Source organism: Carcharhinus amblyrhynchos, chromosome 9 (assembly GCF_965287045.1).
Source record: "Carcharhinus amblyrhynchos chromosome 9, sCarAmb.v2.hapA, whole genome shotgun sequence".
NCBI classification, from domain to species: domain Eukaryota; kingdom Metazoa; phylum Chordata; class Chondrichthyes; order Carcharhiniformes; family Carcharhinidae; genus Carcharhinus; species Carcharhinus amblyrhynchos.
The window spans coordinates 102,271,746-102,285,471 of record NC_137332.1 but is presented as its reverse complement, the minus strand read 5'-3'; the positions used below and the strand labels follow the sequence as shown (position 1 = coordinate 102,285,471).

Sequence of the window (13,726 nt, the reverse complement as noted above, 5' to 3'; positions counted from 1 at the left end):
GCAGGTGTGCAGAGAAAAAAAACACAGTTGCCTTCTGCCTCACTAATCACCTTTTCACTGCTGGCTGCAAATTATAAATTATATTTCTCGACCTCTAGTCATGCGCACTGTCCTAGATCATTCAGTGTAGAATGACAGCTATTACTGTGAATAACAATGAGGTGGAGATGCCGGCATTGGACTGGGGTGGGCACAGTAAGTAGTCTCACAACACCAGGTTAAAGTCCAACAGGTTTATTTGGAATCACAAGCTTTCGGAGAGCTGCTCCTTCAATGATATCTGGAGACATGTTAATTTGCCAATCTGTTTAACATCCTCTTAAACTCACTGTCCCATATTTTATCAGAAATCTCTTTTGGCTATTTCTTTCCACAATGTAGCGACAAGAAGACTATAATAGCATGAATTATGTACCCTCTACTTGCAGTCAAAGGCAGTTGCATTGACTTAATTCAAAGGCATAGAATCCCTACAGTGCAAAAGGAGCCCATGTGGTTCATTGAGTCTGCACCAACTCTGTGACATAACATTTTATACAGGCCCTATCACTGTAATCCCGTGCATTTACCCCACTAATCCCTCTAACCTGCAAATATTTTGACAGTAAGGGGAAATTTAACCTGCACATCATTGGACACTTTGGCAGCATGGTAGCACAGTGGTTAGCACTGCTGCCTCACAGCACCAGGTACCCGTCTTCGATTCCTGGCTTGGGTCACTGTCTGTGTGGAGTTTGCACATTCTTCCTATGTCTACGTGGGTTCCGTCCAGGTGTTCCAGTTTTCTTCCACAGTCCAAAGATTTGTCGGTTAGGTGGATTGGCCGTGCTAAATTGCCCCTGAGTATCAGGGGAACATGCTAGGGCAAATACATGAGATTATGGGGGTAAGGCTTGGGTAGGATTGTGGTCAGTGCAAACTTGATGGACCAAATGGTCTCCTTCTGCACCATAGGATTCTATGACTTTGGGGCAAGTTAACATGGCCAATCCACCTAACCTGCGTATTTTTGGACTGTGGGTGGAAACTGGACCACCTGGAAGAAACCCAAGCAGATATGGGGAGAATGTGCAAACTCCACACAGTCAATCACCTGACATTGCAATTGAACCTGTGTCCCTGGCATTGTGAGGCACCGGTGCTAACCATTGTGCCACCGTGCTGCATCTTGGAAATAAAATTTTTTAACAATTTCATTTTTCTAGCTGCAATATTATCATATAAGCTATTTCTAAGCAATGGGGGAAACATTGCTTAGTAGTCAGGGATTAAACCAAATATGCACATGCAAGCACATGCGCACATATGTAAGCACAAACACATATGTGCACACACAGACACACATATACACACGCGTCCTCATGCATGCACACAAAAACTAGGAAATCTTAAAATATATGGAGACATATAGAACCTCAGAACATTCAGAAAATTTTGACGCATTCTTTCCTTTCTTATGTCTGCAGATATTCCTCATCACAGGTTCCTGAGACAGGTTGGGACTCAAAAAGATGTTTGACGCACAAATACACCAGGCACTGAAGTGCCTCAATAGAATTTCAAGAGGATTTACCCTTGGGCACTACTATTTCACCAATCCTAATTTTTTTTGTCATCAGAGAAGTTTATTTTTATAATAGACACTTTGATCTGGCCCCTTCCCTTTCTAGTGGTATCGTTTTGGTTAATGAATTGACCCATGGGCACCAATAACCTACTTGCTGATGCTTACTTTGGTTTTGACCTGAATTGTCCAGCTCCTCTCCTCATTACAGCCCCAATCGTAAAGCAGCCAGATGCTCGATGTCCGCAGTGGAATGTCTGCTCACATGGTATCAACTGTGGCATCGTTGAGCTTTGTGAAGCGAATAAGGGTGAGTGGGAAAATTTTCTACCAGCTTGAGTGGGGCCTATCAGAAATGGGCGATAGTTTGTTTATTGAAGGTTAATCTCAGGCTCAGGGCATCACTGCAGGGGTTCCTGCAGGTGGTGGCCTCTGCCCAGCTACTTTCAACTGCTTCACCAATGGCCTTTCTATGGAACTACAAAAAGTCGTAAATGTAACCCAATCGATCAGGCAAACCAGCTTCCCGTCCATTGACTCTGTCTACATTTCCCGCTGCCTTGGCGAAACAGCCGGCATAATTAAGAACCCCACACTCCCTGGACATTCTCTCTTCCACCTTCTTCCGGTGGGAAAAATGTATAGAAGTCTGAGGTTATGTACTAACCAACTCAGAAACAGCTTCCTCCCTGCTGCCACCAGACTTTTGAATGGACCTACCTCACACTAAGTTGATCTTTCTCGACACCCTAGCTATGACTCTAACACTACATTCTACATCCTCTCCTTTCCTTCTCTATGAACAGTGTGCATTGCCTGTATAGCATGCAAGAAACAACACTTTTCACTGTATACTAATACCTGTTATAATATTAAATCAAATCAAAATCAAATCACAGTGTCCGGTTCCATTCACAGCTTAGCTAATGAAGCAGTCTGCGCCCACACGCTGCAGGTCAGGCGCCCGTTCAGGTTTGGGCTGAGAACTGGTAGGTACCATTCTTACCACCCAAATGCCAGGCAATGACCAGTGATCAACTGATCTCCAATAGGACAAAGGATGGAACATTGGCACAGTTCCTCACAGTGCTGGGAGCCCGGTTCGATTCCAGCCTCGGGTGACTGTTTGTGTGGAGTTTGCACATTGTTCCTGTGTCTGCAAGGGTTTCCTCCAAGTGCTCAGATTTTCTCCCACAATCCAAAGATGTGCGGGTTAGGTGGATGGGTATACTAAATTGCCCCTTAGTGTCCAAAGATGTGCAAGTCAGGCAGATTAGCCATGATATATACTTGGGGTTTTAGGGGATAGGACAGTGGGAAGACCCTTGGTAAGGTGCTGTTTTGGAGAGTCAGTGCAGACTTGATGGGCTGGATGGCTGCCTTCTGCAATGCCGGGATTTCACTATTCTATCCAATTGCTTGATTCCACTGTCCCTATCACTTTGGGTTAAGGAACTATCCTAGTGTTTGTGTAGTTGTGTTCTATTCCTAACTTATTTCCAAATAAGGCAGCAAAGAAGATGATTTTCAATGCCCAAGATAATTGAATTATAGAAACCCTACAGTGCAGAAGGAGGCCATTTGGCCCATTGAGTCAACACTGACAATAATCCCATCCAGACCCCATACCTACAAGCCCACACATTTATCCTGCTTATCACTCTAACATATGCACCCTGGGACACTAAGGTGCAAGTTAACATGGCCAACACACCAAACCCGCACATCTCTGGAATGCGGGAGGAAGCCCACACAGACATGGGGAGAATGTGCAAACCGCACACAGACAGTGACCCCTGCTACGAATTGAACCCGGGTCCCTGGTGCTGTGAGGCAGCAATGCTAACCACTGTGCCACCCTGCTGTCCGTCGATCTTACGATTTCACAATAAACACACTTTTTTTGTTTTTTTTAAATTATATAATTGTTTTCAAGTACTTTTTTTAATGTAGCCCAATCTATCACTCAAACCAGTCTCCCATCCGATGACTCTGTCTCTACTTCCCATTGCCTCGGCAAAGCAGCCGGCATAATTAAGGACACCACGCACACCGGACATTGTCTCTTCCACCTTTTTCTTCGGGAAAAATATACAAAAGCCTGAGGACACGTGCCAACCGACTCAGGAAAGCTTCTTCCCTGCTGCCGACAGACTTTTGACTAGACCTACCCTGTAATAAGTTGATGTTTCTCTACATTCTAACTATAACTGTAACACTACATTCTGCACTCTCTTGTTCCCTTCTCTATGAACAGTACACTTTGTCTATATAGCATGCAAGGAACAATATTTTTCACTGTATGTTAATATATGTGACAATAATAAATCAAATCAAAATTAATAATCAAGACCACTTAATAATTCAGTCACGTAGCAACTGACTCAAGAATCGTTTCTTCCCTGCCTGGTCTTGGTAAGATTATCTGAGATTTGGTGCTGATTTGGTGGGCTGAATGGCCTCCTCTGCGCTGAAGGGATTCTATGATACCTTCACCTTTAATTCTCTCTCCAGTTTATATTCAATGATTGTATGAATCTACTGCACCTTCCTTGTATCTGTACACCTCCTCGAACCCTCCAGGAGAAATCCCCATACCACATGAGCAACAGAAGTACTGGAGACGCTAAGTAAAAACACGCACACACACACCCACACACACGACAAATTAAAGTTGCCTACACTATAGTTAAGGAAGCCCACCAATGCCTCTACTTTCTCAGAAGAAAGGAAATCTGGCATGACAGCTAGAATTCTGACCAACTTTTTCAGATGCACCATAGAAAACACTCTGTCACAGCGTAGCATGGCTCCTGCTCTGCCCAAGACCACAAGGAACTACAAAAGGTTGTGAATGTAACCCAATCCATCACAGAAACCAACCTCCCATCCATTGACTCTGTCTACACTTCTTGTGCCTCAGCAAAACAGACAGCATACTTAAGGACCCTACGCACCCCGGACATTCTCTCTTCCACCTTTTTCCGTTAGGAAAAATATACAAAAGTCTGAGGTCATGTACCAACCAACTCAAGAATAACTTCTTCCCTGCTACCATCAGACTTTTGAATAGACTTACCTTGCATTAAGTTGATTTTTCTCTACACCCTAGCTATAACTGTCACACTACACAATCAAGGCATAAGCATAATCAAGGACCCCACACACCCCGGACATTCCCTCTTCCATCTTCGCCCATCAGGAAAAAGATACAAAAGCCGAGGTCACGTACCAACTAACTCAAGAACAGCTTCTTCCCTGCTGCTGTCAGACTTTTGAATGGACCTAGTGCGAGGTGGTCTACTTTGGTAGGAATAATGGTAGGAAGGACTATTACTTACGTGGCGAAAAACTGCAGCAGGCGACGGTGCAGAGGGACCTCGGGGTCCTTGTGCATGAGTCGCAAAAACCCAGCCTGCAGTTGCAGCAGGTGGTCAGGAAGGCTAATGGGATGCTGGCCTTCATAGCGAGGGGGATTGAATATAAAAGTAGGGAGGTCTTGCTGCGGCTGTATAGGGCATTGGTGAGGCCACAGCTGGAGTACTGTGTGCAGTTTTGGTCGCCGTACTTACGCAAGGATATTTTGGCCTTGGAGGGAGTGCAGAGGAGGTTTACTAGGCTGATACTGGAGTTGAGGGGGTTGAGCTATAAGGAGAGGCTGAATAAACTAGGCTTGTACTTGTTAGAGTTTAGAAGAATGAGGGGGGATCTCATTGAGACATATAAGATGATGAATGGGATGGATAGGATAGAGATGGAGAGACTCTTCCTGCTCAAAGGACAGTAGGACTAGGGGGCACAGCCTCAAGATAAAGGGGGGGCGGTTTAGAACGGAGTTGAGGAGGAACTTCTTCACTCAAAGGGTGGTGAATCTCTAGAATTCTCTGCCCATTGAGGTGGTGGAGGCTGCCTCGCTAAATATTTTTAAGATGCGGGTTGACGGGTTTTTGATAAGCGAGGGGATTAAGGGTTATGGGGAGAGGGAGGGAATGTGGAACTGAGCCATGATAGATCAGCCATGATCTTATTGAATGGCGGGGCAGGCTCGAAGGGCTAGATGGCCTACTCCTGCTCCTATTTCTTATGTTCTTATGTACCTTGCATTAAATTGATCTTTTCCACACCCTAGCTATAATGTGGAGTTGCAGTCACTTGATGAAGGAGTGGTGCTCTGAAAGCTTGTGCTACCAAATAAACCTGTCGGACTTTAACCTGGTGTTGTGAGACTACTTACTGTCCCCAGTTATAACTGTAACACTACATTCTGCACTCACTTTTTTCCTTCTCTACAAACAGAATGGTTTATCTGTATATCGCGCAAGAAACAATATTTTTCACTGTATCCCAATACATGTGACAATAATGAAACAAATCAAATCAAATCAGACCATTCCATCAATAAAATGCAATTGACATCATTGGGAAGAAGGAAGTTCTGACCTTATCCAAATCTGCATGCTCCGGCTCAAATCCACTGAGCAGGGAGATATCCACAATGGCCATTCCAAAGGTTCTCTGATTGTTCTCGCCATCGGGTACGTGCCTTTGAGAAACAGGGAAAGAAATGTTGACCCAGTGCATTAGCAAAGTTCATCAATTGCTATCAGTCCAGTCAGAGTGAACCTGGCTGCTGTGAACTCAAAGGAAAGCAAACGTCAAGTTTCAGCAAAAAGAAGTCAAGTGTTTCCAGCCCCTCCCACTGGCAGGGTCTTCCGTCCAACCACTGCCCCCCATCCCCCCAAACTTCCCAACCACTCACTCCCACCGCCCCCAGCCATACACCAGGTTCCCAGGGACAGCACGGCTGGTGAGCAATGCAAGGGAGTGAGGGGGTGCTGGCGAAAATCCAGCCGAGCATGTGCACATTCTTGATGTATTGACGGGAAATGGCTTGATGAGTTATTTGACTGGGGATGCGCCTTTGTTACAAATGGGGGCGATAGCCGATGATTCAAATTGAGGCTGAAAGCAATTCTCACCAACACTGCTTGGCTTACCAATGACAATGTTTATGTTTTAACGTTACAGTTTCCATGCCTATCCCAATCCCACACAGGCTTTAAGTCACATTTTTGTTTTAGAAAGAGAATAAAGAGAAAGGGGAGTGATATTCAATAGCCAATCCAAAATGGTGCCTGTGGTAAGGGCAGCACCGTGGCACAGTGATTAACACTACTGCCTCACAGCGCCAGGGTCTCAGGTTCAATTCTGACCTTGGGTGACTGTCTGTGTGGAATTTGCACATTCTACCCGTGTCTCCATATGTTTCCTCCGGGTGCTCTGGTTTTCTCCCACAGTCCAAAGATGTGCGGATCTGATTGATTGGCCGTGTTAAGTTACCCCGTAGTGTCAGGGGGATGAGCAAGGTAAATAGTGGGGCTACGGGGATAGGGCTTGGGTGGGAATGTTATTGGTGCAGGCTCAATAAGCCAAACGGCTTCCTTCTGCACTGGAGTGATTCTCTAAGTTTTTTTGTATAGAATTTGGATTGGGAAAGCCTCCATAATGTACCCACTGGAAAAGTGCAGCAACTTCTGGTTTTCCACGTTAATCTGTGCAAATGCAGACTCCAGAAGTCGTAACCAGTTCAATTGAGTAACAGCAGTAAGCACTGACCATTGCGCCGGTAATCAGCAATGCGAGAATGGGGCAGGCTTCATGCGGAAGAGACTATTGGCACTAACCAGGCACAGACTTCGTAGTAAAGTGTTTCAGCTGTATCATCCATTGGGACATCCCTCTTCCTCCGGGACCGCAGATCGAACCAGCCAATCCCATCCAGCGGCTGGTCCGCTGCTAAGGGCTCTGCGTAGTCTTCATAGTCGGGGTATTCAGGTAAGGCTGTAAGAGCAGAAAATCTCATTGAAATTCTGATTCCGTCAACGTGCGTCCAGCTGTAGCCAGCTGCACTTGTTCACACTAAAAAAAAGCGGAACCGTTCCCGCCAGTTGGATAATCTGCTGGTTTCCCGGTGCCGAGAGTTGATTTTAACAGGATACTCTGGCTGGAATTCTCTGATTTTTGCATGCCCCACGAGATTGGGGACTTAGCCAAATCTCCGTCCATTGCAGTGGGACTGGAAAATCCCAACAGCGGGCAACGTCAGATGTCGTGATGATCAATCACTGTGGAAAATTCATTATTGTGCAAGACCCCACCAGCCGGGAAAACGGGAATGTTTCCCACGGGCATTAGCAGCACCTTTCTGGGAGAGACGACAGCCAAACCGGCTGCTCAGAGATCTCCACAGTCACTGTGGGCTTGCCCCACCCACCAACATTTGGAAACAGTGATTCCACCATCTCCCCTTCCCCATCCCCCCAACATCACCCCCTCCCCCCCACCCCTTCCCCACTGGCAAGAGGACCACTGCCAACCTCTCAGGTCCCCCACCGCAGAACAGATAACACCACGCAGACCTGAGGGTGACCCCAGGCAGGAGCCTCAGCCCCCACCCCACAAGAGATTACCCCTTCCCTCAGGACTCCTTCTCAGGGCCCCCACTCAGGAATGCCAATCTTGTGATGTCCTCTGGCAGTGATGCTCCCACCATCCATATAATCCCCATGGTACAGAAGGAGGCCATTCTGTCCAACTGAATCTCTGAAAAAGCATTTTACCCAGGCCCACCCCTGCACATTCATCATGGCCAAGCCATCAAACTTAAGTTTATTTATTTATTAGTGTCACAAGTAGGCTTACATTAAACACTGCAATGAAGTTACTGTGAAAATCCCCTAGTCGCCACATTCCAGCACCTGTTTGGGTTCACTGAGGGAGAATTTAGCATGGCCAATAGACCTAACCAGCACATCTATCACACTGTGGGAGGAAACTGGAGCACCTGGAGGAAACCCATGCAGACAGTGACCCAAGCCGGGAATCAAACTCAGGTCCCTGGCACTGTGAGGCAGCCGTGCTAACCACTGTGCCACTGTACTGCACATCTATGGACACTATGGGACAATTTAGCATGGTTAATTCACCAAACCTACACACCTTTGGACACTAAGGGGCAATTTATCATGGCCAATCCACCTAACCTTCAACCTTTGACATATCAGCATAGTGACACAGTGGTCAGCACTGCCGCCTCACAGCCAGGTCTGTGCACAATCAGGACCCTGACCTTCTGATTGTTTGCCATTTTAACACACATGATCCTGCTCCCATACCCACATGTCTGTCCTTGGCTTGCTGCAATGTTCCAGTGAAGCTCAACATCTCACCTTCTGGCTAGGCATTTTACAACCTTCCAGTCTCAACATCAAATTCAACAACTTCAGATGATTAGCTCTACCCTGTCTTGACCCTTTTGTTCTCATTCTTTTTATTTACTGTTCTCTAGCTTTTATTTCTTTATTGTCTTTCTTCATTTTTCTTCCTTCCACTCTTTCCCACTACTTTACCCCCCTTCCTTTACCTTTACTCACCCTTTGCTTCTCTTTTCTAAATCTTACCTCTATCCCATCCATTTTCCTCCCCTCCCCCATTCCCCCAATATCTTCATTTTACCTTGTCTGCCATTTGGCCGTTCACACTCTTTATTCTCTCTGTGGACAGCTATTAGCAGCCTTTCCCCTGGTTTCTATGGCTATGACTCATCTTTCATTCCCTCCCCCTGCAGTATAAATATCTCCCACTTTCTATACCTTTTAGCTTTTTCAAGGGGTCAGCTGGATTCGAAACATCTGCTCTTTTCTTTCCTTACAGATGCTGCCAGGCCTGCTGAGATTTTCCAGCATTTTCCCTTTAGGTTTCAGATCCGCAGTAATTTGCTTTTATCCTCTGACGGAACAAGGATGGGCTAAATGACCAGCTGGTAACCCATGAGGTTTCTAAGATTCCGTGTTTCAGTGAGATTGTGGTGCCGACTGCTACTCACCCGAATATTCCACTTTTCCTTTAACCGTAACTTCCAGTCGGAAATAATCACAGGTGTTCTTGGGTTGCGACAGACAGTGGTATGTTTTCAGAAACTGCAATTTTTACCGGAAAAGAAAATCCTGATCAAAATACAAGAACTCGATGATCAAGAGTTTTGCAATGGGTGTGTGCAACAGTGATTTGCATTGTTACTTTCCCAAGAAACTGGGATTTCTTACACAGCAAGGATCCATTCACCGGGAGACATTGTTAAAAAGAAGTTTGTAGACGAAATATAGAAATCTTCTGGTCCATTGGTACATATGTAGTGTTGCAGAGAATATTAAGAGGGTGAGGAATTATCCTGCAGTGTTTTGCCATGTCCCCAAGGCATTGTGATCCAATTCCTCAACCCATCCACAAGATAAGTAATGCATGTCCAATACCAATAAATCTTTTGGAGTGTGGTGGGAGATAGAAGATGTAAGATGTTCAGTGTTTTGCAGCAACGATCTTATTGAATCAGTCGGGGCGGGAGGTGAACCATAGGAATATAGAAAATAGGTACAAGAGTAGGCCATTTGGCCCTTTGAGCCTGCACTATCATTCAATATGATCATGGTTGATCATGCACTTTCGATATCTCATTTCCGCTTTCTCTCCCCTGATCCCTTTAGCCACAAAGGTCATGTCCAGCTCCCTCTTGAATATATCTAAGGAACTGCCCCAAACAGCTTTCTGTGGGAGAGAATTCCACAGGTTCATAACTCTCTGCGTGAAGATTCTCTTCCTCATTTCAATCCTGAATGGCTTACCCATCATTACTAAACTGTGACCCCTAGGTCTGGACCTCCCCAACATGGGGAACATTCTTCCCGCATCCCATTGGGATTTTATACGTTTCTATGAGATCCCCTCTCACCCTTCTAAATTCCAGTGAGTACAAGCCCGGTCCATCCACCTTTCTTCATATGTCAGTCCTGCCATTCTAGGAATCAGTCTGGTGAACCTTTGCTGGACTTTCTCAATAACAAGAATGTCCTTTCTCAGACTAGGAGACAAAAGCTGCAGACAATACTCAAAATCTGGGGGTGGAGGGGGGTGGCAGGGCAGAGGAGTGTGGGTGAGAAGGACAAGTTGGAAGGATCAAGTGGCTTACTCCTGCTCCTGTTTTCTGTACCCTCCTGTACACATCTTTATTAGTTAACCAAAACTATTTACTCACGGTGAGGGTTCCGTTCCCTGTGCCCGACAAGTGGATGTTGATGCTTTCTCCCAGGGGGAACTAAGAGGAGACAGAAACAAGCTTCGTGTTATGGGCCAGGATCCTCTTGTTGCGTTCACACGTCAGGTCTTTAAGGGATTTGTGCATCGCTCCTCACAGGCACTGACCATGTAAACCATTCAATTCCTCCAGTGTTCCCTGGGCCCTGTTCCCAATGGCACTGACTTAAAGAACACGGATGTCCAATTGGACACAGGCAGGGAGACAAAGTGGACAGTATTGCATCCAGTATATATTAACATGTCCCGCCCAATTTCCCATCTCGTTCACTTCAATCAGACTGGATTTCAGGCCGGTCCTATAAGGATGTGCGAGGACGGGAATTCTGTCTGCTTTGACCTTCCGCCCACATCCAATATAACCCAGCGTATTACAGGACCTGACGTTTCGAGTCCAGGTGACCCTTTGCCAAAGCTTTGACAAAGGGTCATCTGGATTCGAAACGCTAGCTTTTTTCTCTCCTTATAGATGCTGCCACACCTGCTGAGATTTTTCAGCATTTTCTCTTTTGGTTTCAGATTCCAGCATCCTCAGTAATTTGCTTTTATCTAGTATTGTAGGACCACATGTGCGATAGGCCCCCTGCTTTCCGATTTGCAAATTTCCAGATAAGATCCTCCCCTTTCCCCCCCAGCTGGTGCAGCACGGTGGCACAGTGGTTAGCACTGCTGTCTCACAGCTCCAGGGACCCAGGCTCAATTCCTGGCTTGGGTCACTGTCTGTGTGGAGTTTGCACACTCTCTCTGGGTTTGTGTGGGTTTCTTCCGGGTGCCCCAGTTTCCTCCCACATCCAGAGATGTGAAGGTTAGGTGGATTGGCCATGCTAAATTGTCCGTTAGTATCCTGGGATGCGTACGTTGGTGGGATTAACAGGGTACATACGTGGGGTTTCGGGACATGGGGCTTGGTTGGGATTGTTGTTGGTGCAGACTCGATGGGCCGAATGGCCTCCTTCTGCACTGTAGAGATTCTATGATGAATTCTGTCCCTGCAAATCCTCCCCCGGATTTGCGATGGATTACATAATCCCTTCCAACATGAATCTCTCAAGAGGAGAATTGTGTCTGCAAATTGTAAACTAGTCTCAGAACCCCCATTTCATTGACTGTTCCCAGGGTGGTCACATTCTGTAGATGATTGCACAGTCCCATTCTCTAAGGTGAGACAATGCCTCCCCATGGATGGAATTTCCCACGCACCCCATCCCTGGATTCTGCCCCTCCCAAATCCATCCTTCCCACCGTGGCTGGACAGGCGAGTCGCGGACAAAATGCCATACGTTTCTGTGGGACCAGAAGATCCAGCCCCATGGCACTGGGGTCCCTGCCACCACAAACAATGCGCAGACGGATCCGGAAGATCCACATCAATAGAACAGCCTCGAAGTTCAATTCTTACCTTGAGTTCATCCTGTATTAAGGCATTGTTCTGATTCAGACGAAGTTTCTCCTTGCCACTTCGACTAGGGCTGCTGAATATCATCTCAATATCGACTTCGTTACGCTCAAAGGCCGCGATGCTATATTCTGACAGAGCTTCCAAGGCAACCACTGTGTCCTTAGCAACAAATTAAAAAAGAGGGGTCAGATTGAAATATACTCACTGGTCACTGATGGATGGCCAGACATGCTGACTGAATGACATGACCGTTCTGATTTTTACGGTGAGCAGAAAGTAGATATACAATCATTTTCTAAATTTACTTATTAATGTTGCAAGTAGGCTTACATTAACACTGCAATGAAGTCACTGTGAACACAAGAACATAAGAAATAAGAGCAGGAGTAGGCCACCTAGCCCCTCGAGCCTGTCCCGCCATTCAGTAAGATCATAGCTGATCTTGTAGAGGTTCAGTTCCACTGACCTGCCTGCTCCCCATAACCCTTAATTCCCTTATTGATCAGAAATCTATCTACCTGTGACTTAAACATATTCAATCAGGTAGCCTCCACTGCTTCAATGGGCAGAGAATTCCAGAGATTCACCACCCTCTGAGAGAAGAAGTTCCTCCTCAACTCTGTTCTAAACGAACTCCCCCTTATTTTGAGGCTGTGTCCTGTAGTTCTTGTTTCCTTTCTAAGTGGAAAGAATCTCTCTACCTCCACCCTATCTAGCCCCTTCATTATCTTGTAAGTCTCTATAAGATCCCCCCCTCAGCCTTCTAAACTCCAAAGAATACAGGCCCAATCTACTCAATCTCTCCTCATAAGCTAACCCCCTCATCTCCGGTATCAACCTGGTGAACATTCTCTGCACCCCCTCTGAGGCAATATATTTCCTTTTGCAAATAAGGGGACCAAAATTGCACACAGTACTCCAGTTGCGGTCTCACCAATACCCTTTACAACTGCAGCAAGAGCTCCCTGCTTTTATATTCTATCCCTCTCGCGATAAAGGCCAACATTCCATTCGCCTTCTTGATCACCTGCTGCACCTGCAGACTGGGTTTTTGCGATTCGTGCACAAGGACCCCCAGGTCCCTCTGCACAGTAGCATGTTGTAATTTATCACTATTTAAATAATATTCCATTTTACTATTATTCCTTCCAAAGCGGATAACCTCACACTTGCCAACTTTATACTCCATCTGCCAGATCCTCGCCCACTCACTCAGCCTATCCAAATCTCTCTGCAGACTTTCCGCGTCCTCCGTGCAATTCGCTTTTCCACTCATCTTTGTGTCATCAGCAACCTTTGTTGCCCTACTCTCGGTCCTCTCCTCCAGATCGTCTATGTAAATGGTAAACAGTTGAGGCCCCAGCACCGATCCCTGCGGCACGCCACTAGTCACCAACTGCCAACCGGAAAAGCACCCATTGATTCCAACTCTGCTTCCTGTTAGACAACCAATCCTCAATCCGCGCTAACACCTTACCACCAACTCCGTGTACCTTAATCTTCTGCAGCAACCTTTTGTGAGGCACCTTATCGAACGCCTTCTGGAAATCTAAAACACCACATCCACCGGTTCCCCTCCGTCAACCGCACTTGTTACATCTTCATAAAAATCC

The 13,726-nt window shown here is 46.2% G+C and overlaps 1 protein-coding gene across 1 annotated transcript in view; it reads right to left on the bottom strand.

The window, feature by feature from the left end:
* The window catches only part of LOC145348668 (complement C4-B-like), a 126,501-nt gene that overhangs the window by 14,479 nt on the left and 98,296 nt on the right, over positions 1 to 13,726 (bottom strand). Inside the window, exons 30-34 of the mRNA XM_080196832.1 lie at positions 12,114 to 12,272; positions 10,656 to 10,715; positions 9,450 to 9,543; positions 7,249 to 7,405; positions 6,005 to 6,107 (exon numbers count right to left, since the gene is read on the bottom strand). Of these exons, the coding sequence (XP_080052958.1) occupies positions 6,005 to 6,107; positions 7,249 to 7,405; positions 9,450 to 9,543; positions 10,656 to 10,715; positions 12,114 to 12,272 (573 nt within the window). The remainder of the gene's footprint in view (positions 1 to 6,004; positions 6,108 to 7,248; positions 7,406 to 9,449; positions 9,544 to 10,655; positions 10,716 to 12,113; positions 12,273 to 13,726) is intronic.